Source organism: Moschus berezovskii, chromosome 1, assembly GCF_049115385.1.
Source record: "Moschus berezovskii isolate FMDL1 chromosome 1, NW_MosBer_1.0, whole genome shotgun sequence".
Classification (NCBI taxonomy): Eukaryota; Metazoa; Chordata; class Mammalia; order Artiodactyla; family Moschidae; genus Moschus; species Moschus berezovskii.
In genome coordinates, this window is record NC_142460.1 from 4,083,418 (window position 1) to 4,109,588 (window position 26,171).

The 26,171-nt window shown below is 50.1% G+C and overlaps 1 protein-coding gene across 5 annotated transcripts in view; it reads left to right on the top strand.

Annotated features, from left to right (window-relative positions):
- Window positions 1-26,171, top strand: part of PCNT (pericentrin) — a 108,777-nt gene that overhangs the window by 41,649 nt on the left and 40,957 nt on the right. For 2 of the 5 annotated variants that reach the window (XM_055415715.2, XM_055415751.2), the window contains exons 17-31: window positions 4,898-5,049; window positions 6,226-6,386; window positions 6,474-6,712; window positions 8,391-8,553; window positions 8,746-8,958; window positions 10,227-10,259; window positions 11,782-12,011; window positions 12,392-12,508; window positions 12,626-12,646; window positions 13,560-13,766; window positions 15,635-15,805; window positions 16,063-16,212; window positions 17,539-17,631; window positions 21,999-22,844; window positions 23,228-23,419. In XM_055415715.2, the coding sequence (XP_055271690.2) occupies window positions 4,898-5,049; window positions 6,226-6,386; window positions 6,474-6,712; window positions 8,391-8,553; window positions 8,746-8,958; window positions 10,227-10,259; window positions 11,782-12,011; window positions 12,392-12,508; window positions 12,626-12,646; window positions 13,560-13,766; window positions 15,635-15,805; window positions 16,063-16,212; window positions 17,539-17,631; window positions 21,999-22,844; window positions 23,228-23,419 (2,988 nt within the window). The remainder of the gene's footprint in view (window positions 1-4,897; window positions 5,050-6,225; window positions 6,387-6,473; window positions 6,713-8,390; window positions 8,554-8,745; window positions 8,959-10,226; window positions 10,260-11,781; window positions 12,012-12,391; window positions 12,509-12,625; window positions 12,647-13,559; window positions 13,767-15,634; window positions 15,806-16,062; window positions 16,213-17,538; window positions 17,632-21,998; window positions 22,845-23,227; window positions 23,420-26,171) is intronic. The other 3 variants (XM_055415794.2, XM_055415846.2, XM_055415776.2) reach the window with 2 other exon arrangements.

Below are 26,171 nucleotides of genomic sequence, written 5' to 3' on the forward strand. Positions count from 1 at the left end.
GGGCTTCCCTGGTGTCCTAGATGGTAAACAATCCACCTGCAATGCGGATTGTTAATTGTAAAATAATTAATTTACAATGTTGTGTTAGTTTCAAGTGTATAGCAAAGTGATTCAGTTATACACACGCGCACACACACATATGTATATACTTTTTCGGATTCTTCACCTTTTAGATTATTACAAGGTATTGAATAGAGTTCCCTGTACTGCACAGTAGGTCCTTGTTGGTTACCTGTATACACAGTAGTGTGTATATGCTAATCCCAAGCTCCTAATATATCTCCAAGTCTGTGAGTCTATTTCTGTCTTGTAGTGAAAGTCTTGGTCACCTAGTCCTGTCCGACTCTCTGTGACCCCAGACTGTAGCCTGATTGGCTTCTTTGTCCATGGGATTCTCCAGGAAAGAATACTGGAGTGGGTTGCCATTTCCTTCTCCAGGGGATCTTCTCGACCCAGGGATTGAACCCGGGTTTCCCTCATTACAGACAGACTCTTTACTGACTGAGTCACCAGGGAAGCATCTATCTTATAAATACATTTGTTTCTATCTTTTTTTTTAGATTCCACATGTGAGTAATATCATATGGTATTTGTCTTTCTCTGTGTGACTTATTTCACTTAGAATGATAATCTCTAGGTCCATCCATGTTGTTGCAAATGGCATTAGTTCATTTTATTTTTATGACTGAGGGCCTTGACAGTTTTGAACTGGATGTTTTTCCCATTATTATTATTGAAAATATAGCTGTGTACAGCGATTGTCCCACTGTGCGATCTTTCAGAGTCATACTAGTACTGATTTCTTTGACTTTATCATCATCCGGGTCACTGGATTTGCACTTTTTCACACCTCGGAGGCTGTGTACCACACACTGCACTAAGCACATTATAAGCAGAATTTTCTCATTTTTGTGCAGTTCTCTCGCTTTCAGGACCCTGAGGTCCAGTAGAGGTCCTGTTAATTTGGTAAAAGTCCATGAACTGCCGAGTGGTAGAGCCGGACCTTGAGACTGTGAACACTGCACACAGTGTGTCTGACTTAATTTAGCACCAGTGATATAAAAATTACCCACAGCAAGGTTCAGGGTATCAGTCGCAGGTCAAGGGGCATGTTTCAGCTGCAGACACCCCCCACCCCACCCCAGTGCTGGGAGCCCAGTTCTGAGGAGGAGGAGGAGGTGTGGGAGGGTCCCAGGACTTAGACGAAGGGGGAAGTCCCTCAGGAAGAACGAGCCCTTCAAAGCATTTCTTAAGCTGGTTCCTCAGTGTGCCAGGCATTTCTGCTGATACATTATGCTGCTAAGTCACTTCAGTCGTGTCCGACTCTGTGTGACCCCATAGACGGCCTCCCCCGTCCCTGGGATTCTCCAGGCAAGAACACTGGAGTGGGTTGCCATTTCCTTCATATGCATTCTTAAAAAAAACTTCTCATTCTGTAAAAAATACTAAAATTAACATGGCTCGTGGGCAGAATAGGGTTAGAGATTACGTCATTCACAGCCTCTGCAATTTTATAACTCAAGGACCAAAAACAATAACAATCCTAATAAAAGTACTAGTACAGTTAAAAATGTTAAATTCTGAATTAAGAGAGAAATTGTGAAATACATACAGGGATCTACCTTTACAAAGCGAGGTGGGAGCTTGATGGGAGGGGTGTGGCGGGGGAGGAGACCAAGCGGCACCGGGAGGGGGCGGCCAGCCAGTCATGTGCTCAAGCTCCTGTCACTCCACATCTTCACCTGGAATGTTCTTACTTTTTAACGGTTGACAGTTCTGTGGCAGCAAAATGGTGTCTCTTGGCCTCAGTTTACTGATAAGGTTGCGTGTCTGTTACCATGTTTATGGTCTACTTGGTTTTCTTTCTGTGAAACACCTTTTTGTATTTTTGGCCATTTTTTCTATTTGAAACAATTGTTTGTCTTATTCTTAATGATTTAGGGAAGTTTTTTTGTACTTCTGTATTTGTGAGTTTTTTTTTCCTCTTTTGTCATCTTTGGATGAATAAATGTTCTTGATTGCTGAATTTACTACTTTTCTTCCCTTTAGAGTTATGCTTTCTGTGCCTTGCTGAAGAAATCTTGAGGTTATTTTATAATTCGTCTTTTTATTCCACCTGGGAGGAGATGAGGAAGGGAGTTGAGTTTTTCCCGTGGAGACTGACCTGAGACCTGTGTGCCTGCCGTGTCCTTGCCCTGCTTGCGGCCCGGTGGATCGGGCCAGCAAGCCCGTGCTTGTGGGCAGCCACTGGCTTCCCTCCTAGACTCCTCTGGTCAGGCTGGGTGCCTGGTGCAGATGCCGTGAAGGCCTAGGGGCCGCACGCGGGGAGACCCAGCTGTGCCAGCCCTCGCTTCTACCCAATCTCCTGCTGTGACTGGCTGAAGTGCACTGGCCTCTACGTGCCTTTAGGGAGAAGTGGCATCCATGCAACACAGAGGCGTTGCAGAGGCGTTCTGTTCGGAGGTTCTGGGCTATCTCTTTCTATTTGATTTTGTTAATTTCTGCCACTGAATTTTATGGTTTTCTCCTAGAGGTCTTGCATATCTTTTGTTAAGGTTAATGGTTATTGAATACACACAATCTCTGACGTGCAATCGTTTAACTTAGGAGTTTTTTACCTCACGATGGTGTGAAAGCGATGTGTGTTCAATGGAAACCATACTTGGAATTTTGAATTTGGATTTTCATCTTTTCCGGGGCTAGTTCTATGCAGTCCAGCACTCTTCTCTGATGCTGGACAGGGCAGCCACAGACCCCCATCAGCCACGTGGTCACAAAGGTGAACAACCGATGTGCTGACGGCCATTCTGGACCGAGAAACTGCTCTGCTTTTCCCTTTCGAGAGGTTGCTGTTAATTAAGGAAAACCGGACATCTCAATTTAAGGAACTTAATATATTATCAGTCATGTCCTACTCTTTGTGATCCCGTGGACTGTAGCCCACCAGGCTCCTCTGTCTGGATTTCCCAGGCAAGGAATGCTGGAGTGGGTTGCCGTTTCCTCCTCCGGGGGATCTTCCTGACCCAGGGATCAATCAAACCCAAGTCTCCTGGGTCTCATGCATTGGCAGGTGAATTCTTTACCACTGAGCCACCTGGGCAGCCCATGGTAATAATAGTAAATCTAAATCTGTGGTCAATTTACCTATTTAAACATGATAACATTAATTTACATAACAATCATGTAAAGGAAACCTTTGATATTAAGTAGCTCGGAGAAAACTGTAAAATTATGGAGCAAAAGGTTTGCTCATGCAGTTATTTGGGAAAAATACGTTAGAGGCAGATATTCAGAATAATAAAATAACCAAGAAAAATACATGATGTTCGAGTTACTTTAGGGAAGATGTTGTCCTTGGAAAGTCGGTGAATCCCCACGTTGCAGGATTGTGGTGAAAATTAAATGAGATCATCGATACAAGGCAGCACTGAGCACACTTTCTGCCCTAGAGTAAGTGCATGTTAAAAAATGTTGGCTCTTGTTAGTATTACAATTATCTATATTCTTGATTTCCTAAGCAAAAAATAAAGCTTAATCTAGTCCTAGTAATATTTATGAAATGTGCAGGGTGTGAATAGTGCTCTAGTAGGCTTCACCAATGGAGAAGGCAATGGCAAGCCACTCCAGTACTCTTGCCTAGAAAATCCCATGGACGGAGGAGCCTGGTAGGCTGCAGTCCATGGGGTCGCTAAGGGTCGGACACGACTGAGCGACTTCACTTTTACTTTTCATTTTCACACATTGGAGAAGGAAATGGCAACCCACTCCAGTGTTCTTGCCTGGAGAATCCCAGGGACAGGGGAGTCTGGTGGGCTTCCATCTATGGGGTCACACAGAGTCGGACACGACTGAAGTGACTTAGCAGTAGCAGTGCTTATCTGTGTGTGGGAAGATGTGGAGTCTGGGCTCACTGGAGCCAGTCCTGTGATCTGCACCTCAGCTCCCGGGGCCACTGCCCTGTGCTTGCCCATCCTGAGTCCCCTCAGGGCTCACCATTAGGGCAGCTGTGGCTGGGTGGCCACAACATCCTTTGTTCACTGACATGGCAGCGAGATTGTCCATTGGCAGGTGTGGTAAATGCATTTTGACTTGTGATATTCACAGTTTACCATGGGTTTGTTGTAGTTTAGTCACTAAGTTGTATCCAACTCTGCAGCCCCATGGACTGTAGCCCACCAAGTTTCTCTGTCCATGCAATTTCCCAGGCAAGCACACTGGAGTGGGTTGCCATTTCCTCCCCCAGGGGATCTTCCTGAAGGCAGGTGTTTTACCACTGAGCCACCATGGATGTAACCCCATCGTAAGTGGAGAAGGAGCTGCTGGAAATGCTGAGGAGGAAGGGGGGCCAGCAGAGAGGTCTGCTGTCCATGGGCTCAGTGCCTGCCGCTGCCGTCAGCCGCGGACACAGCACCCCAGGGCCGTCCGCCTCCCACGCTGGCACCCGGGGCCACACGGGGGCCTCAGGCTGTCCAGGCGCATGTTCCGTGTGCGGACAGTGCAGCTCCTCTTCAGTGTCTGTTTTGTCCATTTGGGCTTTGTTTGCCATCTTAAAGCTTGCCATTCTTTGTCCATTTATTCCGTTTTCTTTACTTTCCCTGTGACCCACATGTCCTAGTCCATCATAACCAGGGACATGGTTATAAGAGCTGCACTTTTTCTTAAGTTCCCTCCATGCATAGCATTGAAACCATTTACTGTGTGTTTTGTCTTCTTCAGTTAATTGGTTTCAAAATCACACCCTGTTTGTCCTCAGGCCTGCGTTTTGTGTACCTGATGGGCCCCATGCTGGCATCCCCTCAACCCACAGAGCTGCTCTTAGAGGAAGAAAGTTCCTTACAGAAACTTATTTTTAACTAAATTGTTCTAACTGAGGCTTTTGACAATTTTTCTTCAACAGCTGAAAGACCAGATTTTATCCTTAAATCAAGAGATAGAAGAGCGCCATTCTGAACTGGAAAAACTTCAGCAGAGGCGGGAACGGGAGAACCAGGAGGGCACCAATCTCATAGCGATGCTCAAGTCCGACGTCGACCTGTCCCACGGCGAGAGGTCAGTGGTCGCCTCTGCGTAATGACTGGAGTGCGTGTTGGCATCTGGCAGGTGGGACCCGGTGTCTCGTGGTTCCCCTGTCCAGGAAGGTCTTAAACCGCGAGATGGGCGCTGAGTTGAGTCACCCGCATACCCCCACCTCGCTTTGCCAGCCCTGCATGTGTTGCCAGTTTACAAGGTGTGATGCTGCGCTGGAGGCACTGCTGGACCCATCCCACCCGACGCCAGGCAGGTCTTAGCGCTGCTTCTCATGTGCGTCTGGAGTGAGCCAGGGGCTGTTCACTTATGTTGGTCTCTGTCTGTCGGGACCACTGCCTCAGCATTGCCCAGGAAAGTGCAGCTTTCGGGCTGGCCTCTCTGTACCTCTTTGTGTGTCCCTTAGCCTGGCCCTGCTGTTATCCTTTGGTCCTGCTGCTCTGGGGTCCCCACCGCCCCCAGACCCTCATCCTCAGCGCTGCGGTGCTGCCGTGCGCACAGCACTGAGGGTCAGAGGAGGCCAGGTGGGGCGGTGGGGCGGCGGGGCTGCTGTGTGGAGGGCCGGTGCGCCTCACCCGGGTTTGGTCTCAGTTATCCATCGTTTCATCGTCTCCGTGAGGACTTTGCACGCTGTTTCCAGCTGACTTGTGGTTGGGTGAGGGGGCTGCAGGTGGGACGTTACAGGTCTGGGGTATCAGCTTCCTGTGAGGCTGTGAGTTGTGAACAGATGGGGGAACAATCCCTGATGTCTCGGGGACCCTGGGGCCACACCCTGGGTGGGGTCCCCATACCCCAGACAGCCTGGGGGCTATAGCTCAGAGACCCGACTCCACGCTAGGAAAAGCAGACACCCCAAACTCCGTGGTTCTTGTGGCCCCAGTGAGAGCTGGGGAGCCTGCTTTCCCACGCTCATGGGTCATGGGTTAGGGCTGACTTCTGACTTCTGAACAGGTGCCTCCTGAGGGCCAGTAGGACTGCGCCACAGTGATGGGCTGGGCTTACGCAGTCACATTAGGGCCAGGAGGGGGAGCGGCTGAGAGGGAGGTTCTGGGAGAAGCCCCTGTGCTAGTTGGGGTACCTACCCAGAGCTGGCAGGCTGGACGCGGCCTCCAGAAGAGTGTCTTGATCACCATGCTGCTCGCGTGCGGGTCAGGTGGGGCTGGTCTTGACTGACGCTGCGCTGTGCCCCCCACTCCCCAGGAGAGCTCTCCAGGATACCCTGAGGCGGTTGCTGGGTCTGTTTGGGGAGACACTGCAGACTGCCATTGCCTTGAAGAGTCGCATTGGCGAGCGCGTGGGGCTTTGCCTGGAGGACAGGAGCCCGCCCACAACACAGCTGGGGGGCCAGAGCCCCCCCACAGGTGAGCCTTGATAGCCCTGCACTGAAGCCCCAGGCCAGCTCCCAGCGGGTGTCTTGCAGCAGAGCCCTTGTATGTATTCGCTTGCAGCCCCTGCACTGGACGACGTGTGGGCCGGCCTCGATGTGGCCTCCTTGGAGCCAGACGGCACGGCGGTGGAGTGTGCAGAGACATCATCGGTGGCTGAGATCAGCAGTCACGTGTGTGAGAGCTTCTTCCTGAGCCCAGAGCGCACGCTGGACTGTGAGCAGCCTGTCAGGAGGGTCTTCCAGAGCCTGGGCCTGGCAGTGGATGGCCTCCTGGACATGGTCCTGGACTCAGCCAGGCAGGTAAGATGTGGGTTTCAGCCCCCCCTGCAGAGAAGGATGCTAGGCGGAGTGAGGGGATAGCAGAGCTGTCCGACCCTGGGGGCCTGCACCGACCTTGGGGGCCTGCACCAACCCTGGGGGCCTGCAGGCGCTGTGCTGTCAGCGTTCCTGTTCTCGAGCAGATGTGCAGAGGGGCAGAGGTTCTTTGTGCTGGGTGTCATCCTGACCCTGTTACTCGCAGCCACGTTCACCCACGTGCTTTCCTCAGTCTTCTCGGAGCTGAAATCCTTGAGGAAGTAGACTTGCTGTGAATGAAAAGATGACCTTGGTGCATTTAGTTTAGACCCTGTGTGTTCAACCTCTTGCTGTACCTCACATGCTAGTTTAATTCCAAGTGGGATAAAATTTTGTTTCAAGATTACTGAAGAGTGGGATATTTTTGTTAACCTTTTAGAATGTTTCAGACAATTAACAAAACATGGAAAACAATAGAGACCCTTTTCTCAAAGTTGTCCTGTTAAAAAATGAGCATTTCCACGTGAAACGTTGCTGTTGATGTCTCAGGAACATGGACATGAGGATGCAGGCAGAACAGCAATGTCAACCTCGGATGTGTCTCCTCTGCCTTTGTCCTGTCTTCTCTCAGAAACCAGACAGAGTGGGGCAGCGTCTGGGGATAAGTAGCCAGGTGCTTTTGACTATACCTGTGTGTGAGCATCTCCCGGGAGGGCAACCGGTCTTCAGGTCTGACCTGGCCCACGGCCCTACATCCAAGCATGCGGGCAGTCTCGGGGCCTTGCTCGCTCCTCAGAAATCTTGCCCCCTCACTCTGCTCTGCAGAGGGCACATAGGTGTGTCGGGGTAAGCAGGGTGGGCTTGGGGAGGTGGGTGGGCCGTGGGGAGGTGGGAGCTGACGGGGCAGTGACTGGAGGGGAGGATGGGCCCCTGATGCGGTTGGGGTCAGTGGGGCTGCCCAAGGGCCGTTGGCTGCAGGAAGGGGCAGCGGTGGCTGAGCACTTGGACAGGGGCCCTCAGCAGGGCATGAGGAGAGGTAGCGTTGGGGGCTGTTTTCAAGGAAAAGCTGACAGGTTTCCTTAGAGGCTGGATCTGGAAGGGTTGGAGTTGGTGACGTACAGGAGGAGGCTGGGCGGCCCAGGCCAGGTGCTGAGATCTCTGCGAGGACAGCTGGGGGTAGGCGTTTTGATTCAGATCCTCAGCCTGGGCATGCCCACCAGGGGAGCTTGGGAGGAAAGGGAGGCTGGGGTCCCAGCAGGCAGGGGAGTTGTGGGTGAGGGGCTCCATGGTGGCCATGCTGGAGGGGGATGGCCCCTCCTCCCATGCTGGGAGGAGGGGATGTCACAGGCCGTGCAGATGTGTCAGGTCCCCTGCCTGCTGTGGTGATGGCCTGAGAGCCTTCCTGTCCTCCACCTGTGGTTACCAGGTGGCCCATCCCTGCTTGTGTGCCAGGCTCCCTGTCCATGTTCCACGCAGGCACCCGTGGGGCTGATGGTCACAAACGGTGTGTCCGTGCAGCGTTGTCTGTGTTTGCATGTGTAGAAGTTTCCTTTGTTGAAAATTTGGTGCATCGTCAGTAACTGACATAATATCGGGCATCAGAATCATTGTTCCTCAAGCGATGTTTACCATTTCACCAAAATTCTACACAAGAAGAGCTTCTACTTTTCAATGTGTTTTGCAGCTGGAGGAAGCGCGTCAGATCCATTCTCGTTTTGAGAAGGAATTCAGCTGTAAGAACGAGGAGATGGCACAGGTGGTGAGGAAGCACCAGGAGCTGCTGGAGCAGCTGGAGGCGGAGAGCACGGCCAAGGCCCGGCTGGCGTTGGAGCTGCACAAGGCAGAGGGTGAGCGCGGCTCTGAGGGTGTCAGCAGCAGAGTCCCAGAGGGAAAGAGGCTGGGCCGGGAGGCTTCAGTGCCCTTCCTAGGGGTGTGGGGAGGGGAGTGCCTCAGGGCAGGTGGCTCTGTATGTCCATGTGCGAACCGGGCACTCAGCCCGCCTGCCCCCGCCCCCACCCCCAACCCTGCGTGGTCTGCAGGCATCATCGAGGGCTTCAAGGAGGAGAAAGCCGGCCTGCAGGAAGTGCTTGGCCAGAAGGAGGCGAGCGAGCGGGGCCTGGTGAGCGAGCTGGAGGGCCTGAGGCAGCAGTTGCAGCGGGCGGCACAGCGGCAGGCAGAGCTGCGGGAGGAGAACACTGAGCTGTGCAGCCAGACGGAGGCCCTGGCTATGGATGCCCGAGAGAGGGAGGCTGGTGAGGAGGCGGGCACAGCCCGGAGATGGGGGCAGCAGGTGGGCCCTTCGTGCTGTTCGAGGGCGGGGGGCTGCTCTCAGAGGAAAGGCTGCCAGCTGACTCTGGGGCCAGGTCACCTGGCTAGGAAGTCGCCCATCTGTGTGCGATCGTGCATCCACGTCCTTGGAGCTGAAAGTGCTTATTTGGGATGAGAGGATTGAAGTTTGGAGCACATAGATTCGGGTCTCGAGAGGGAACAGTGACAGGCGGGGCTTCAAGGGTGAGGAAGACGGTTTGTTTGCAGAGCCTGTTAAGTGGGGCTGGGGGCAGGAGCCCGTTTGGGCTGAACCCTGACCGTGAGCACTGAGGCTGTCCCGGGGGAAAGGCCCGGGTCCTTGCTGAGGCCTGGGATCTCTGCATTTGCTCCAGTCTGAAGTCCACGGCCTCCTCGGTGGGGATGTGTGTGAAACCCACCCCTGGTGACTCCAGCTCTATGTTGGAGCCCCTGACTTGGAGACTCCGGTTTATTTCACATTTCACAAGATAAATGGCTACCTAAAAATTTCATTTAAAGTTACCTGGTTCTCCAGTGGCTAAGACTCTGCGCTCCCAATGCAGGGGGCCCAGGTTCCATCTCTGGTCAGGGAACTAGGTCCCGTATGCGACAACTAAGACCTGATGCAGTCAAGTAAATAAACGTTAAAAAATAGTTACCAGAAAAGTGACTAATGTTAACCTTAGGCAGGAAGACGTACAGTTTGCAGCGTTTTGTGGTCGCCTTCGGGGAGATGCCATCTATCCTGTGTATTTTTCTTTGTTGTCCTTAAAAGTCAGCGCCAAACCTCCTGGGAGCTGGGACCTGCTGCCACGTGGGGACCGGCAGTGGCCTTAGTCCATCCAGAGGCCGGGTGCTGCAGACATTACCTACCCCCAACACTCACACGGTCCTGGAGCCCTGAGACGGTCACCTTCTGGTGACACGCTTTCTCTCTGGGTCCATGTGCAAGTGGGGCAGGAGCTCTGTGGGGTCCTTTTCATAATAAAGGTTCTCACCCCTCATGAGGCTTCACCCTTAGGACCTCATCACCCTAAACACCAGCCCATGAATTCTGGGGCCCGAAACATTCTGACCAGAGCAGTGGTGTCTTGAAGCACACACGGTTCAGAGGTTTGTCCAAGGCTGTGGCATCTCCTGCCACAGTCCCTTTGCCTTACTTCTGAGTTTCATATCCTGAGTCACCAGCCTTCCTCTTTGCATCTCTGAAGGTGCTGTATGTTTTTGTTTATAGGCTTTCCTGTTTCTGTAGCACACGAGGATTCAGGTTCGTAGAAGCAAATGAGTGATTTCTCTGTGATCGGCTCTATGTTTGCATCAGGTTTTGCCAATTTTTTACTAAAGAGTAAAGATACTCAAGAGCTTTTGTGGCAGACAGCTACATAAAAGGGAGATTAGATCTTCAGTGTCCTTACAGAGAAGGGGTCAGGCGTCTCAGGGCCCCCAGTGCAGTCCCTGAGCTGTAGGAGCCTGTCTCCATCCCTTGTCCTGGGCTGGGAGCCCTGCGAGGCCTGTGGCCCTGGAGTTGGCCGTCGGCATGGCCGTAACGGTTGTATGGACGCCTGCCTCTGCCCAACTTGCATGAAGGTCGAGTGGCCCTGACGCAGGCAGGTCCTGTCTGGGTGGCTGGCCAGGCAACGCTGACCATCGCTGCATCTCCCCAGCTGTGAATGGCATTGTTCTAACTGCATGTTCATGCCCACTTGCCATCATTGCTACATTGTTAGCGTAAAAACTCACTGAGAATGCTGTGTCAGTGGGGAAGACTGACATTTATATAAACCAAAATAGCTAACTTCTGAATGCTGGTGAACTGTAGATGCAGAGTTAGGGATTTAACAGTTTCCAGCTGGTACCAGCTCCTTGCGGTCCATCTCGGGGAGACCCCATTTGCAAAGCTGCTCATTAACCTGCTCGTTCCCTTGGCCCGTGGCCTTGCCACCCATCCACATTAGGTCAGCTGTAACTTTGCTGATGGCTCAGCCTTTTCCTCAGGACATGTCACCCTGGTACGCGGGGAGCCTGTACATTCAGTGGGTCAGCTGGGAACCTTCCAGCCGGGCTGATATTCCCTTGGGTGGAGGTCTTAAGTCCCATTTTATATTTCCATGTTGGAGAGTATATGTGAAGGCCTCAGTTCAGTTCAGTCGCTCAGTCGTGTCCGACTCTTTGTGACCCAAGGCCTCCCTGTCCATCACCAACTCCCGGAGTTCACTCAAACTCATATCCATTGAGTCGGTGATGCCATCCAGCCATCTCATTCTCTGTCGTCCCCGTCTCCTCCTGCCCGCAATCCCTCCCAGCATCAGAGTCTTTTCCAGTGAGTCAACTCGTTGCGTGAGGTGGCCAAAGTATTGGAGTTTCAGCTTTAGCATTTCCTAGAAAATTACCTGATAACGTCATTTGGGGACACCCAAGATGTATTTTCTCCTCAGGCTTTAAAATTTTTATTTTAGCCAGTTTTTGTTTGAAATGTGTAATCCCCAGCCCCTCTTCTCATGTGCATGCAAGTTCTCATTTCCAATGGGTTCTGGCTGAACTGTGACTTGTTTGGCAGGTTGTGGGCTCGGGGTCTGACAGGTCGAGGTGGCTGAAACAGCGGTCGTCCTCCACCAGGTCACGGCCCACGGCGGGGAGGGGGTGGGGGGAGGCCGCTGCCCCCTGATGGCCTGGTGGAGCGGGTCTCGGGCTGCCAGGGCAGGCGCGTGCCAGCCTCTGTGGTGCTGGCATCCTGTATCTGCTGGACATGCACCCTGAGCGGCTCCCTGCCCTCTGCGCTGCATCTTCAGCTCTGCGGAGGGAAGTGGAGTCGCTCACCCAGGAGCAGTCGGAGGCCAGGAGGCAGGCGGATAAGGACCGTGCGGCCCTGCTCTCCCAGATGCGGCTTCTGGAGACCGAGCTAGAGGAGCAGCTGTCTCATCAGCAGGCATGTGCCCGGCAGGCCGAGGAGCTCGCCGCCCTGAGGCAGCAGATTGACTCCCTGGACCAGCACCTGCGCCGCCAGCGCCAGTTCATGGACGTAAGTTGTGAGTGATAACGTTTGCATCACCAGAGGTCATCTTCACAGCAGGAGCTTCCTTCCAGGTTGTTAAGCAGCGTCTGTGCCGACGTCAGGGCAGACTTGAGCTCAGCTGGTGTGTGTCTTGGGTGTTGCCCTGATCTGGGGCAGTGTCCAGTGGCCCAGTGTGTCTGCTTTTTCTCTCTGCCCACGTCTCAGAAGCCACTCTGGGTCCCCCCTGGAAGCTGCACCCCTTCTTGTGGCTCCATTGTACGAGGTGCTTGAGAAGAGGGGCCCTTTGCCCGGTCCCCCATCCTCCTCTCCTGCTGCAGAGGGTGGTGGTGTCACTGTGGGCAGTGGAGACGCTGGGATACGTGTGAACAGGCCACCCCTCATGACAGGAGCAGGCAGTGGAGCGGGAGCGGGAGCGGGAGGACTTCCAGCAGGAGATCCAGAGGCTGGAGGAGCAGCTCCGCCAGGCGGCCCGGCCGCGGTCCCCGGGCCTCCGTGACAGCCACGTAAGTCAGCCCACCCACTTGCCCCTGCTGGCCCTGCCTGGGGTAACTGTTTTCTACGATGCTTGTAAGCTTTACCATTAATGCCCTTTTTGCCTTCCATGTACACGGAAACGACAGCGGGCACAGCTGGATAAGGAGGTACAGGTGCTCCGAGCTTGTCTGTGTCTGCCCACCTGTCCGCAGCCTTGCCCCTACTGCCCCTCCCCTGACTGCTGACCAATCAGGGAGGGGTCAGTGCACAGGGCCCTGTTTCCGGCTTGTGTTTCTTGCTGCTTTCTGTTTGGTCCAGATCTGTCTGCTGCTTCCTGTCCGAGGTCGCTGTGGTTGACTTGTTTGTTCCTTTTAAAAATTAAACTTATTTTGAGGTAGTTATGGATTCACTTGCTGTTGTAAGAAATAAGACCCAGTTCCCCTGTGATGACATCCTGCAGAAGTCCCACCTGAGGTGCAGACAGGAGACGTGCCCACCCCCTACACCCACTAATCCACACTCTGTCCGTATTTTGTCATCTCCATGCTGTTGTGCAGTCAGAACATAGTTGTTTAGCTGTAAACTCATGTCCAATTCTTTGCAACACCAGGGACTGTAGCCCACCAGGTTTCTCTGTCCATGGGATTCTCCAGGCAAGAATACTGGAGTGGGTTGCCATTCCCTTCTCCAGGTGATCTTCCTGACCCAGGGATAGAACCTACATCTCCTGCATTAGCAGGCAGATTCTTTACCACTGAGCCACCTGGGAAGTTGGAGCATAGGTGTAACCTTTGCGCTCAGGCTGCTTCTTAACACTGACCCAGACGGTGCTGTATTTGTGCTTGGTTCTTTTTCTGCTGCTTAGTGGCTTTCCATTCCTTACTATCAAAATCCGTTTTATTTTACTAACAAATTCTGTGGTATTATTTTTGTGTGTCTTTTTACGGAGAATTCTGTCGTGTTCTTTCGCTTCACTGTGCAGCCAGGTCAGTTTTCTCACAGTTGTGTTGTACTTTTTAACTCGGAACGTGGGGCATTTTTTAAAAACTATTGTTTCTGAAATATTTTTTGTGATTTTAGGTTGAATTGTTAGAAGAAAAATTGAGAGAAAAATCAGATGGACTTAATGAATTGATTCTAAAGAAAGAATTGGTAGACAGACAAGTACTAATCCAGGGAGAGGAGATCAAGCGTCTGGAGGAGATGAATGCCAGCACCACAAGAAAACTGCTGCAGCTCCAGGAAGAGCTGGAGACACAGCGGAGAGCTGCGCAGGCCGCGCAGCAGGTGAGCACGGCGAGGGCTGCCGCTGGCGGAGGCGCCTGCGGGCCGTAGCTTCTGGGCTGGGCTTCCCTGCCCCTGGCCGTGACTCTCTGCTGTGTATTCCCCATGCTGTGGACACAAGTCACCAAACGTGTGGGGTGTCTCGGCCCCAGTGACCCCAGCTGGTTGTCCTGCCATGCAGCTCGGCTCTGACACCATCCACGTAGAGCTGGCGCCAGACCTCACAACTTAGGGCTCAGGCCCCCAGCTGTGCCCCCGCCCCCAGACGTCCACCTCAGGGTCAGCCTGTATGAATCTGAGGGGCCCAGGACTCCCTCTTGGGGTTCAACAGATCTGCTAGAGCAGCTCGCAGAGCTGCTGACCCTCCAGTTACTGTAAAAGGATACAGGTCGGGAGCCGCCAGGTGGAGGCGCTGCGGAGGGCAGGTGTGGGGAGGGCACTACTGGTGGAGGCTCCATGGCACAGCCTGTGAGATGGGGTCAGCCTTCAGCCCGTCTCCCCTCCCGGAGGTGAGGATGACACCGACAGCTCTGACCTTCAGTCGCGTGGTGGACTGCCCTGGCAACCGGTCCCCCCCAGTCGGTGACCTGGAGGCTTCCGCAGAGTCACCTCAGTGACACAGACCCAGGGGTGGCTGGAGGGGCTGGGTGCCCCCGCCGGGCACCGCCGTCGCGCTCGTGGCCCAGGAGGCCGCGGGTGTCCAGCGCGCGGGCTGCAGTCACGGCCCGCGGTCGGGGCGGTAGCGCTTGCTGCCTGTGCTTCTTGGCGCTCCTTGTCTCAGGCGCTCTGAGTCTGTCCTCGGTGATGAATGGCACGCGGGGTCAAGGTCGCATGTCTGGAAAGCTTGTTTTAGCACACACATGGAGCCTAGTTACAGTTAGTTTAGTGTTTGAGTCACGAACTTGCCAGTCCCCCAGTGAGAACACCTCCGGCGACAGCTCTTCACGCTGTCGTTTGGGGTTTTGTCTCAGTGATGTGCCGGTTCTCGTGTCTGAGGGTGTAAGATGAGTGTGAGCAGGCCTCTTGACTGGGGGCGGGTGGAGGGCCTCCTGGTCAGCGTTGACCTCTTCTGTGCATTTGGTTCATGGAATCAAGCTTTCTTGTATTTCGTGTCATTGGAAGTTTCACGGTTACTAACTGGAAAGTCTCTGAGACTCAGAAATTTTATTAGCTCTGAGAAAACACTGCCTCCAGGAGGAGAGTTGGTGTTTGGAAACACCACTGGGAACCGTTAGAGAAAGCGCAGACCCCTCTTGAGGACATGCTGTGTGGAAGGGACCCCTGGCTCAGGCCCCTCAGCCCCACTCACCAGCCTGCTCGCTCTGCCTGCTGGGAGCAGCTCTACCCCTGACTCCAGCAGACAGCTGCTGAGCTTAGTAGGGACCGTGGGTGTGGAAAACGCCTTTATTTCTTCTATGGAGTTGAACCACATGTACAACTTTGAATGCATCTTTCTTCCCCAGTTAATATTTTATCCGTGTTAAATGTTCCTTGAAAACTTATTAATGGGCTGTTAACCTTCATTGTACAGAGGTGTTGTCAGCCGTTGCCCTGTTCTTTGACAAGTTGTTTCTGATTAAAAAAAAAAAAATGCTACAGTTGAGAGATTCTTTTTGTGCCCTTTTGAATAGTTACTGGGATAACTTCCTTACAGGGGAATCTTGGATGTGTGGTGGCTCCCTTTGGGCTCCCACCAGGCAGGTGTGCTCTGGAACGTGGCTGGGTCTGTGTGTTGTGCCTGCACGTGCAGATGTGTGAAGGTGTGCTTCAGGAGGGCTGAGCATCACCTGCACTGCAATAGCGAACAGCAGTTTGAGGCCCCCGATTTCTTGAGGCACTTGCCTAAAATGAACCATTTTTTTCTTAAATAGGATGAAGAGGCATTTCAGGAGCAGCAGACGAGTAACCTGCTCCCAGTGTCCGTGCTGCAGTCCAGACGAGACGAGGGCAAGTGCCTGGTGCCTCCCGAGGGCGGTCGTCCCGACTGTGCCGAAGCTCAGCTGGAGGCGGTGCAGGGGGCTCTCAGGCAACGTGAAGCTGAGGTGCGCAGGGGCCACGCGGGGCACTCCCTCGCAGTTTATGTCTTCCGGGGTCTCCCTGCTTGTGTACAGGATGTCCACGGGGTACACTTTGTGGGCTTGTCACTACTGTATTCACTTTGTAATTTTAACACTTGTGTGGATTGTAGGATAAGAAGTTTTCCTGGCTTGTGCTTTAAATCTTTCGAGTGATTTTTAATAATTATTAAGGTCAATTAGAATATTAGATAACTTTTAATGCTTACCTCTTTTGATGCAAGGTTTTGGACTTAAAAGAACAATTAGAAAATCTTAAAGATGACTTAGTAAATAAAAATGAAGAAATACTGCATCTGAACTGGAAATTTGGCCTGCAGGACAACAGCACCGCTGCCAGCATCAAAGAGCTTCAGGAGAACGCCCGTCTGAAAGTAAGTGAGGAAGACACTCTGCCTCCATCCAGTCGGTCGTGGAATTGCTGTGGCCTCGGAGGGACCAGCAGTTGTGGAGAGTCAGGCCCCCGGGCTCCCCCAGACAAACGGCACCTCCTTACTGAAGCCAGAGGGACTTCATGCTGGCAGGGCTCTGCCCGCAGGGTGGCCCTGGCAGCTCTAACGTGTGTGTGGAGGTGGGGAGAAGCTTTTGGGACGCCTTAGTGGGAATCGGAGTCACCTTGACCAGTGAAGGTCATCTGCTTCCCGTCCCCCACCAGACCCTGCTTTTTGTTTGCACCTTCAAAGTCCAGTCTTATGAAGGATTCTTATTGGAGTAAAATTGCAAGAGAGGTACCTCCCTGATTGCAGAGACTGTGAGGAGGAAATGTCATGACTTAGGACCCTGTTCCTACTTTGCTGCATTCTAGCAGAGGTGTTTTCAGGACAAAGTTGCTTCCTTCCAGCAGCGGAAAAAATCTGTTCTGTCTTCTCTTTTATCTTAATGTAATTGTGCTCTTGAAGCAAACAACCAAACCACCTCTGTATAGTGTGGATGACAACCAAAGTTGTAGGAGAACATCACCTTCATAGACGGCCTTGACAAGGGTGGAATGTAGACTCCTGCATGGCCTGTGGTTGCAGCCTGGATAAGGGTGAACTCACTTCGTGAAAGGAAGTTGAAGGGTCATGTCGTTTATGCCTGTTCCTCTTGGAGGTTGCAGCTGTAATCTTTAGTGAAAGTGGAGTTTTAGGTCAGTCCTCGACACTGGCTGTCCTTTGGGTGGGAATTCTTCCTTAATGAATAGATGATGGCACATGAGAGCACACTTGGCTTATTCTTTGCTGATGGCTTTGAAACGAGGTACCTGGAAAAATGCAGTGACGTTTTGGTTTTTGGAAGCTAAACTAATAAGTCCCTTTAGACAGAAAGCACTTAAATAGGAGAGCATTTTCGAATTGAGTGTTACTGTGACTCGCATGCACACAGAGTAGCTCAGTTGTATTCAGCTCTTTGCAATCCCATGGACTGTAACCTGCCAGGCTCCTGTGTCCATGGGTTTTTGCAGGCTAGAACCACTAGAGTGGGTTGCCATATCCTCCTCCAGGGGACCTTCCTGACCAGGGATCAAACCCATATCTCCTGCATTGCAGGTGGATTCTTTATCTCCTGAGCCACTGGGGAAGTCCTGAGTATTATTAATACTATTTAAAACTGCAGGTTTATTTAATTAGGATATTTCGTGTCTTTGAGATCTGGGTACCCTTGCCCATGGTAACACTTTCTTGGCATTATTACCACTGTAATTGTTACTATTTTCACAGACATTTCTGCAAAATAAAGAAAGCGAGGTGCTGCACGTGCGTGAGTCGGCGGAAGCGCAGCTGGCCAGGACAGGAAGTGGTCCTCTCAGTGAGGTGGGCCTTGCCTGATGCTGCACATGGGCATTACGTTCTCGGTAGTTTGTGAGGTGTCTAGGGATCAGCAGAGGCCTCTGTGTCCTTACACAAAGGGTGTAGTGTTTTTTTTAATTATTCATGTCAGAGGAAGGTGTGAAGATGTAATGTTGGAGGAGGGTGTAAAGGGCTGTCGAGTATAAAGGAGTTCTGTTTGTAGTTCTTAATGACCACAGCATTGCAGTGACAGGCTATTGGGATCTGTGTTGGTACCTTATCTATTTGGCAAAATTTTTAAATATCCTTTTGTGTTAATTTGAGGAATACCTTTAAAACCAGTGACTAATTTTTTAAAGGCGATTATATCATTTACTTGTCCTTAGTGCTAGAATTGGTCATGCGAGTATAATTTTACATACTAATAATATCATAAATACTAAAAAGTTTATGTGATAAGGAAAATATTTTAGTCCCATTGCTATGCTATGCTAAGTCACTTCAGTCGTGTCCGACTCTGTGTGACCCCATAGACAGCAGCCTACCAGGCTCCCCCGTCCCTGGGATTCTCCAGGCAAGAACACTGGAGTGGGTTGCCATTTCCTTCTCCTTAGTCCCATTAAGAATAGACAATCACAGATATTTTCTTTTGGGATTTTTGTTTATTTCTCTCTTGTTGTTCAGTCACTAAGTTGTGTCTGATTCTTTGCGACCCCATGGACTGCAGCACGCCAGGCTTTCCTGTCCTTCACTGTCTCCCAGAATTGGCTCAAACTCATGTCCATTGAGTCGGTGATGCCATCCAACCATCTCATCCTCTATCACCCCCTTCTCCTTCTGCCCTCAGTCTTTCCCAGCATCAGAGTCTTTTCTGGTTATTCAGCTCTTCACATCAGGTGGTCAGAGTATCAGGAGCTTCAACTTAAGCATGAGTCCTTCCAATGAATATTCAGGGTTGATTTCCTTTAGGACTGACTGGTTTGATCTTATATATAAATCTGTACATCATTTGTTTTCTGTGATTATATTTCTCATTTTTTGTGTCAATAGTATCTTACTTTGATATAATAACACAAAATTCCACTTGTAGATTAGATTTCTAATTCTTTAGAAAGACCACATTTTGTTACATTTTCTGTTCTTACTTTGTGTCAGTGAAGACTTTCATCATTTAAAATCATGGTATCTTTAGGTTTTTTTTTGGAAGCTACACACTTATGTTCTCACCACTATTAAGACCTCTTTTGATGTGGTTATTGGTCTTTATTTCCTGTGCTTTCTTTTCCAGCAGCTGTTTGACATCCTAACATCTTACTCTCAACATGCATTATCCCTTCCTTCGTGATTTATTTTAATACTTGGGTTAGTAGTGCATCTTTAATTTTATCATTTACTTTTCCCCTTACTCTGTATAGTTTTCAAGAAACAAGACTTGAACATTTTTTATTAAATGTATTCTTAACTAGTTTAGCTTTGTAGCCGTATTGGAAATGGGCTTAATTTTATTATCCACTTGTTCGCCATGAGCCAACACATCACAGATATATCTATGTGTATAATTGTTGTATATTAAGCTTGTATCTCATTACTTTGCTAAACTCACGTATACTAGTAGTGTTTTTATAGATTTCTAAGGGTTTCTATCGGAGAAGGCAATGGCACCCCACTCCAGTACTCTTGCCTGGAAAATCCCATGGGTGGGAGCCTGGTAGGCTGCAGTCCATGGGGTCGCTAAGAGTCGGACACAACTGAGCGACTTCACTTTCACTTTTCACTTTCATGCATTGGAGAAGGAAATGGCAACCCACTCCAGTGTTCTTGCCTGGAGAATCCCAGGGACGGGGGAGCCTGGTAGGAGGCCGTCTGTGGGGTCGCACAGAGTCGGATAGGACTGAAGCGACTTAGCAGCAGCAGCAGCAGCAAGGCTTTCTATGGAGATGAGCACACCATCTGCAAATACAGACAGCTTTATTTCTTTCCAATCTTGTCTTCTATTTCTTTTCCTTCCTTATTACAGTGTCTACTGCTTCCAGTGTAGTGTTAAATAAAACAGGTGAGAGCAGTCATTCTTGCTTTGTTTCTGATCTCGGAGGAAAGTGTTTATTGTTTCATCAGTATGTATAATGTTAGCTGTAAATTTTTCATAGATATCTTTCATCTGATTGAGGAAGTTTCCTTTTTGTTTCTACGTTGCTTCCTCTAAATCTTTTGAGATAGTTTTATTTCTTTTACTCTCATAATAGGGTTAATTATACTGAGTGATTTTTGAAGGTTAAACCAACCTACATTCCTAGGTTAAACCCTGTGTGGTGGTGATGAATTACCATTTTAATGTATTGTTGGATTTGATTTGCTGATCTTTTGTTAGTGGATTTTACATGTGTTTATGAAGGATGTCACTGTAGGTTTGTGTGTGTGTGCGTGTCATATTTTAATCGGGTATTGGTATGAAGGTTTTGTTGGGCTTATAAAATGTTGGTGGGACTTCCCTGGCCATCCAGTACTTAAGAGTTTGCCTTCCAATGCAGAGGGTGTGGGTCCACTCCTTGGTTGAAGAGCTGAGATCCCACATGCCTTGTGGCCTAAACACCAGAACATAAACAGCAGTATTGTCACTGCACTGTTTCAGGGGACTTATTTCAGACCTTTGTGTTTTACTTTTACAGCCGCTTTCATGTGCTGGCTTTGATACTTTGAGTGTGTTGCTTGTGTTGTGACTTGGCTCTTTTGTCACACCCACCTCTTCATCTCAGCGTGCTGAATGTGCAAGTGTGCACAGACAGAGTTACTCCCCTGTGCCTCCAGCCGTCTGTGGGAGAGACGAGAGTGTCTGCAGTGCACCTCATGGGGCTGGGCAGAGGGTCTTGCCTCACACTGAGAAATTTTCTTTTTCAACTACACACTGTAGCATTCAGGTATAAGTGTGAACCTGGTGCATAGCTTATGTCATCCAAACCAAAACCAAAAATCAATTTGCTTACTTTTGTTTTTACTATGGGCCAGGCTTGGATTTGTATTTAAAGTAATTAATTAATACTAGTGGAACTAAGAATTGTGTGAAACTTTCAATGTTTAGAGGGTATGTTCCTATAACAAATTGGTTGAGTATCATGAACTAGAACATAGATTGGTTAGAACTCTTGTATTCTGGTTGCTACTGTTGATGTAATCTTTCTGAAAAAATTTTTTTTTGTTTCACCGGATCTCAGTTGCAGCATACAGTCTCTCAATTGTGGCCTGCAGGCTCTAGTTCCCTGACCAAGCATCAAACGCAGGCCGCCTGCATTGGGAGCGTGGAGTCTTAACCACTGAAACAGCAGGAAAGTCCCTATTGATGTAATCTTAAGAGAACGGAATTTGGGGCCATATTGACATAGATATCAATCCTGATTTTCCATTTATTGTCTTTGTGGTCTTGGCAAAATATTTCATATCTAAATTTTAGCTGTCGCATCTTTAAAATAACATTTAACAGTAGCATTTCCTGTCTTAACACTGTTGAGAATTAGATTAAATAGCACAAGTAGAAGCATCATTTGATGCCTGGTGTGTTGAATCCCCAGATCCCTGCTGGGCACTGTGTGGAAAACGTGCTGTGAGCTCTGGCTCATTCATATTCTTCATTACTTCAGACCTCCCTTGTCGGGTCATCTCGCTTTTATTCTTGTTCTAGTGTTAGAATGGGAGAAGGAAATGTCAGCCCACTTCAGCGTTCTTGCCTGGAGAATCCCAGAGATGGAGGAGCCTGGTGGGCTGCCGTCTGTGGGGTCGCACAGAGTCGGACACAACTGAAGCAACTTAGCAGCTGCAGGAGCAGTGTTAGAATGACACCTGAAATCTAAATGCCCTTTAGGAAAATCAAACCATAGTTGCTTAAATCTAAGAAGATTGACATTTAGAAGGTGGTGAACACTCCAGTATTCTTGCCTGGAGAATTCCATGGACAAAGGACCCTGGCAGGCTACAGTCCATGGAGTTGCAAAGAGTCGGACACAACTGAGGGACGAACATTAACATCTTGAATTAGAAGGTGGTGGAAACATTCGTGTGTAGAATCATCAGCTAAGCTGTGGCCATGTTAGGGCTTCCCTTGGATCACCACAGCCAGGTTCAGAGCCTGCCTCAGTGATGGAATGTGGCCTTGATGAAGTGTTTGAGCAGCTGCAGATACGAATTTCTGACCGTTTTGACACACTTGAAGTCTCTGGGTATTTTGGTGTTTTTCAGGTGTTAATGTCATTTGGTGACATTGTTAGTTACTTCCACAGCTAGTTTTAAGCTGTGAAGTCTCTCCATTCTGTAAGAATGAGTTCAGGCAGAATGGTAAGTGGGAAGGGTCACTTCTGAAGTTGATGCATATAATTTTCCTCTGAAATGTGCTTTTCCTTCAGGTTGTGTGCAATAGAAGTTCTGAAGTTGAAGAGCTGAAATCCATTATTGAGACTCTGCGTGAGAACCAAGCGCGGCTGCAGAAGGATAATGCTGAGGAGATTGAGCAACTCCACGAGGTCATCGAGAAGCTGCAGAGGGAGCTCCCACTCGGGGGGCCTGAGGCTCCCAAGGCCGGGGATGGCGGGGCCATGAGCCTGCAGAGTGAGCTGCTGGGCCTCCCGGCCGAGGGAGCCAAAACCCCTGCAATGCTGGAGGGTGAGCTGCATGCTGCCCTGGAGGCCAAGGAGGCCCTGAGCCAGCGGCTGGCCGAGCAGGAGCACCAGCACAGCCAGGCCCTCGAGGCCCTCCAGCAGCGCCTGCAGGCCGCGGAGGAGGCGGCCACACGGCAGTTGGCCGAGCTGGGGCCTGAGGGCCTAGCCTCCCAGATCCGCGAGTTTGAAGCTGCCCTGAGTGCCAGGGAAGCAAAGATCGCAGAGAGAGATTTAGAAATTGAAGCTCTGCGCCAGCAGAAGTCCACCCACTCCGCTGAGCTGGAGGCCATCCTGGCAGCTGTGACCCGCTTTCGCCACACCCTGGAGCAGCAGCTCCTGGCAGCCACTGGGGAGCCCCCTGAGCTACAGCGACTCCGAGAGCAGTGTGTCTGCCTCAGCCGCCAGCTGCAGGCACTCAACCAGCGATTCCTGAAGTGCCAGAAGGAGCTGGACGAGCAGCAGGCGCGTGGGGAGGGTGGCTCCCAGGGCTGGGTGCCTGGGGGCGAAGAGACCTCCTGTAACGAGGAATTGCAACAGGATGTGGATGGCAGGCAGCTGGCCCAGGCCCTTGACAGTCGTGGCAGTGACCCACAGGTGGGTTTGTTCTTCCGCAGGCCACAGCTTGTGCAGGCTGTGTGTGCAGAGAGCTGGGTGCACATTGGAGGGTGGGATGTGTCCAGGGAGCTGGGGGTGTGTGTGTGGGGTGCAGACAGGGCGCTGGGAGTGCAGGTGGGCAGCTGAGCAGCTGCTCGACATCTGTGGGAGGCCGTGCTTCATGGGGTTCCGGCACGTTTTAGCCTGCTGTGGGTGTGCGTCCCTTGTCTCCTACTCTGTGTGGGCTTCTGGGCATGAGCTGTGGGCTTTCCCTCAGGCTCAGCTGGCTGGGAGCCTGATGGGGCCTTGCTGCACTTCTGGCTTTCTGATGCCCTTGGCTGTGTGCTCATAAGCATGGTCCTTGTTTTCTCCACTCATTATAGAGCCTAGTTAAGGATGACCTGCAGCCGGCCAAAGCCCTGCCTACACTGACCCGTGCCCGCCCCAGCCAGCAGGACAGTGTGATATCGGTACTCACAGTCTGCCAGCAACAGCTGGAGTCTGAGCTGCTCTTAGTGAAAAAGGAGATGCGCCTGCGTGCGGAGGACGGCGGCAGAGTGTCAGGAGCAGTGAAGGTGCTTGGGGACATTTGTTGGGGCAGGGCACAGGACTTGAGAGCTGTTCCCGGGCAGAGACCCCCTCAGTGTCTTTGCTGTGACAGCACAGGTTATGCAGACTTCAGACAGGAACACCTTCCTCTGGGTCCATCGCTCTTGGTAGAGCTGTTCAGATCCATTTGGAAATTTCTTATGTGTTTGACCTAAATACATGTCTTAGCAGCTTGTGAAGAATGAGCAGTCAGTGGAGGTAGTATTTAACTGGGATCTAGGCCTTGTGTCCGAGATTTCTCATGTGGGGACGAGCTGCCTGCAGCTACGGTGCCCCCACACAACCTTCGCGGCCAGCCTCCGATTCACTTGGGAAGGCTTTGTCCGTCGGTTGGTTGAACTTTAGGTGTTTTCCATTGCTCTCCAGCAAAGAAGGGCAGAGTGATCTATGCTTCAGCAGCTTTAAATTTGGATCTCAGGGCAGTTGTTCCTTTATTATCTGTATAATGTATAATAATTGTACATTGTTGTTCAGTCGCTCAGTCGTGTCCAGCTCTTTGTGACCCCATGGACTGCAGCACGCCAGGCTCCCCTATCCTTCACTGACTCCCGAAGTTTGCTCACATTCATGTCCATTGAGTCAGTGATGCCATCTAACCATCTCATCCTCTGCTGCTCCTTCTCCTTTGGCTTTCAGTCTTTCCCAACATGAGGGTCTTTTCCAGTGAGTCAGCTCTTATGATCCCAGGACAGAAGCTGCCAGAAAGCTAATGTCTCTTTTCCAGGGGTCAGGAGGGAGGTTGACAATGTCATTATTGCTGGTGTGGACACTGCAAACCATGCTGGGTATTCTAGCCCTAACCTCCTGGGATGTGCAGGAGCCATGTGCACCATGTTGGTATTGGGAAATTGGGAAATTCTGAATTCCCCAGCACATAGGACTGTGCACTTAGGCCTGCAGTTTTGAGAGAGAAAACTTGAATTTGATGTTGTGTGTTTATCACATCCCCTTCAGAAAAGCTACTCTGTAGAGAACTTCCACTGACTGTAGAGCACTTGTCTCAGTGCCCTTGGGTCAGGAATATTTGTCTGAATTCTTAAAGCTCATCCCTGCAATGTCATGAGCTGGTCGCCAAATTTTTAGAAGTTAACACACTGACAAGGAAATTCCAGATTTGTTCCATAAATTGCAATTTTGTGTTTTTCAGTGTTTGCATATAGAACCTTCTAGACCTTTATTTCCTTAAAAACAAAAATCTTATGTCCCCAGTGAATTGCCACTGAAATAGATTCTGATAGTTGTCTTTTTGTGTATTTTGTGTGATATGACTCGGTAATATTAAGTGTGTTTGTAACATGTGACCATGCATCTCGACAGCCCTTTTCCTCTTGCAAAACTGAAACTCTGTCATGTAAACTGTAAGTTCCATTTCCCCTCTCCCCCAGCCCTGGAAGCCACCATTCTTCTGTCTGTCTCTATATAGATTTCTGAGATACTCTTTTAAGTATTACATAAGTGGAGTCACACAGTATTTGCCTTTCCGTGTCTGGCTTATTTCACTAAGCATAATGTTACCCAGTTTCATCTATGTCATAGCAGGTATCAGAATTTCCTTACTTTTTAAGGCTGAATAATATTTCATTGTATGAATATACCACATTATGCTTATCCATAAACAGTATGGACCTAACAGAAGTGGAAGGTATAAAGAAGAAGTGGCAAGAATACACTGAAGAACTGTACAAAAAAGATTTATATGACCCAGATAACCACGATGGTGTGATCACTCACCTAGAGCCAGACATCCTGGAATGCGATCAAGTGGGCCTTAGGAAGCATCACTACAAATGAAGCTAGTGGAGGTGATGGAATTACAGTTGAGCTATTTCAAATTCTAAAAGATGATGCTGTGAAAGTGCCGCACTCAATATGCCAGCAAATTTGGAAAACTCAGCTGTGGCCACAGGACTGGAAAAGGTTGGTTTTCATTCCAATCCCAAAGAAAGGCAATGTCAAAGAATGTTCAGGCTATCGCACAATTGCACTCATCTCACATGCTAGCAAAGTAATGCTCAAAATTCTCTGAGCTAGGCTTCAACAGTACATGAACCATGAATTTCCAAATGTTCAAGCTGGATTTAGAAAAGGCAGAAGAACCAGAGATCAAATTGCTAACATCTGTTGGATCATCGAAAAAGCAAGAGTTCCAGAAAAACATCTCCTTCTGCTTCATTGAGTACGCCAAAGCCTTTGACTGTGTAGATCACAATGAACTGTGGAAAATTCTAAAAGAGATGGGAATACCAGACCACGTTACCTGCCTCCTGAGAAATCTGTATGCAGGTCAGGGAGCAACAGTTAGAACCAAACATGGAACAACGGACTGCTTCTGAATCGGGAAAGGAGTATGTCAGGGCTGTATATTGTCACCCTGCTTATTTAATTTAAATGCAGAGTACGTCATGCAAAATGCTGGGCTGGACAAAGCACAAGCTGGAATCAAGATTGCTGGGAGAAATATTAATATCCTCAGATATGCAGATGACACCAACTTTACGGCAGAAAGCGAAGAAGAATTAAAGAGCCTCTTGATGAAAGTGAAAGAGGAGAGTGAAAAAGTTGGCTTAAAGCTCAACATTCAGAAAGTTAAGATCATGGCATCCCATCCCATCACTTCATGGCGAATAGTTGGGGAAACAATGGAAACATTGAGATACTTTATTTTCTTGGGCTCCAAAATCACTGCAGATGGTGACTGCTGCTGCTAAGTCACTTCAG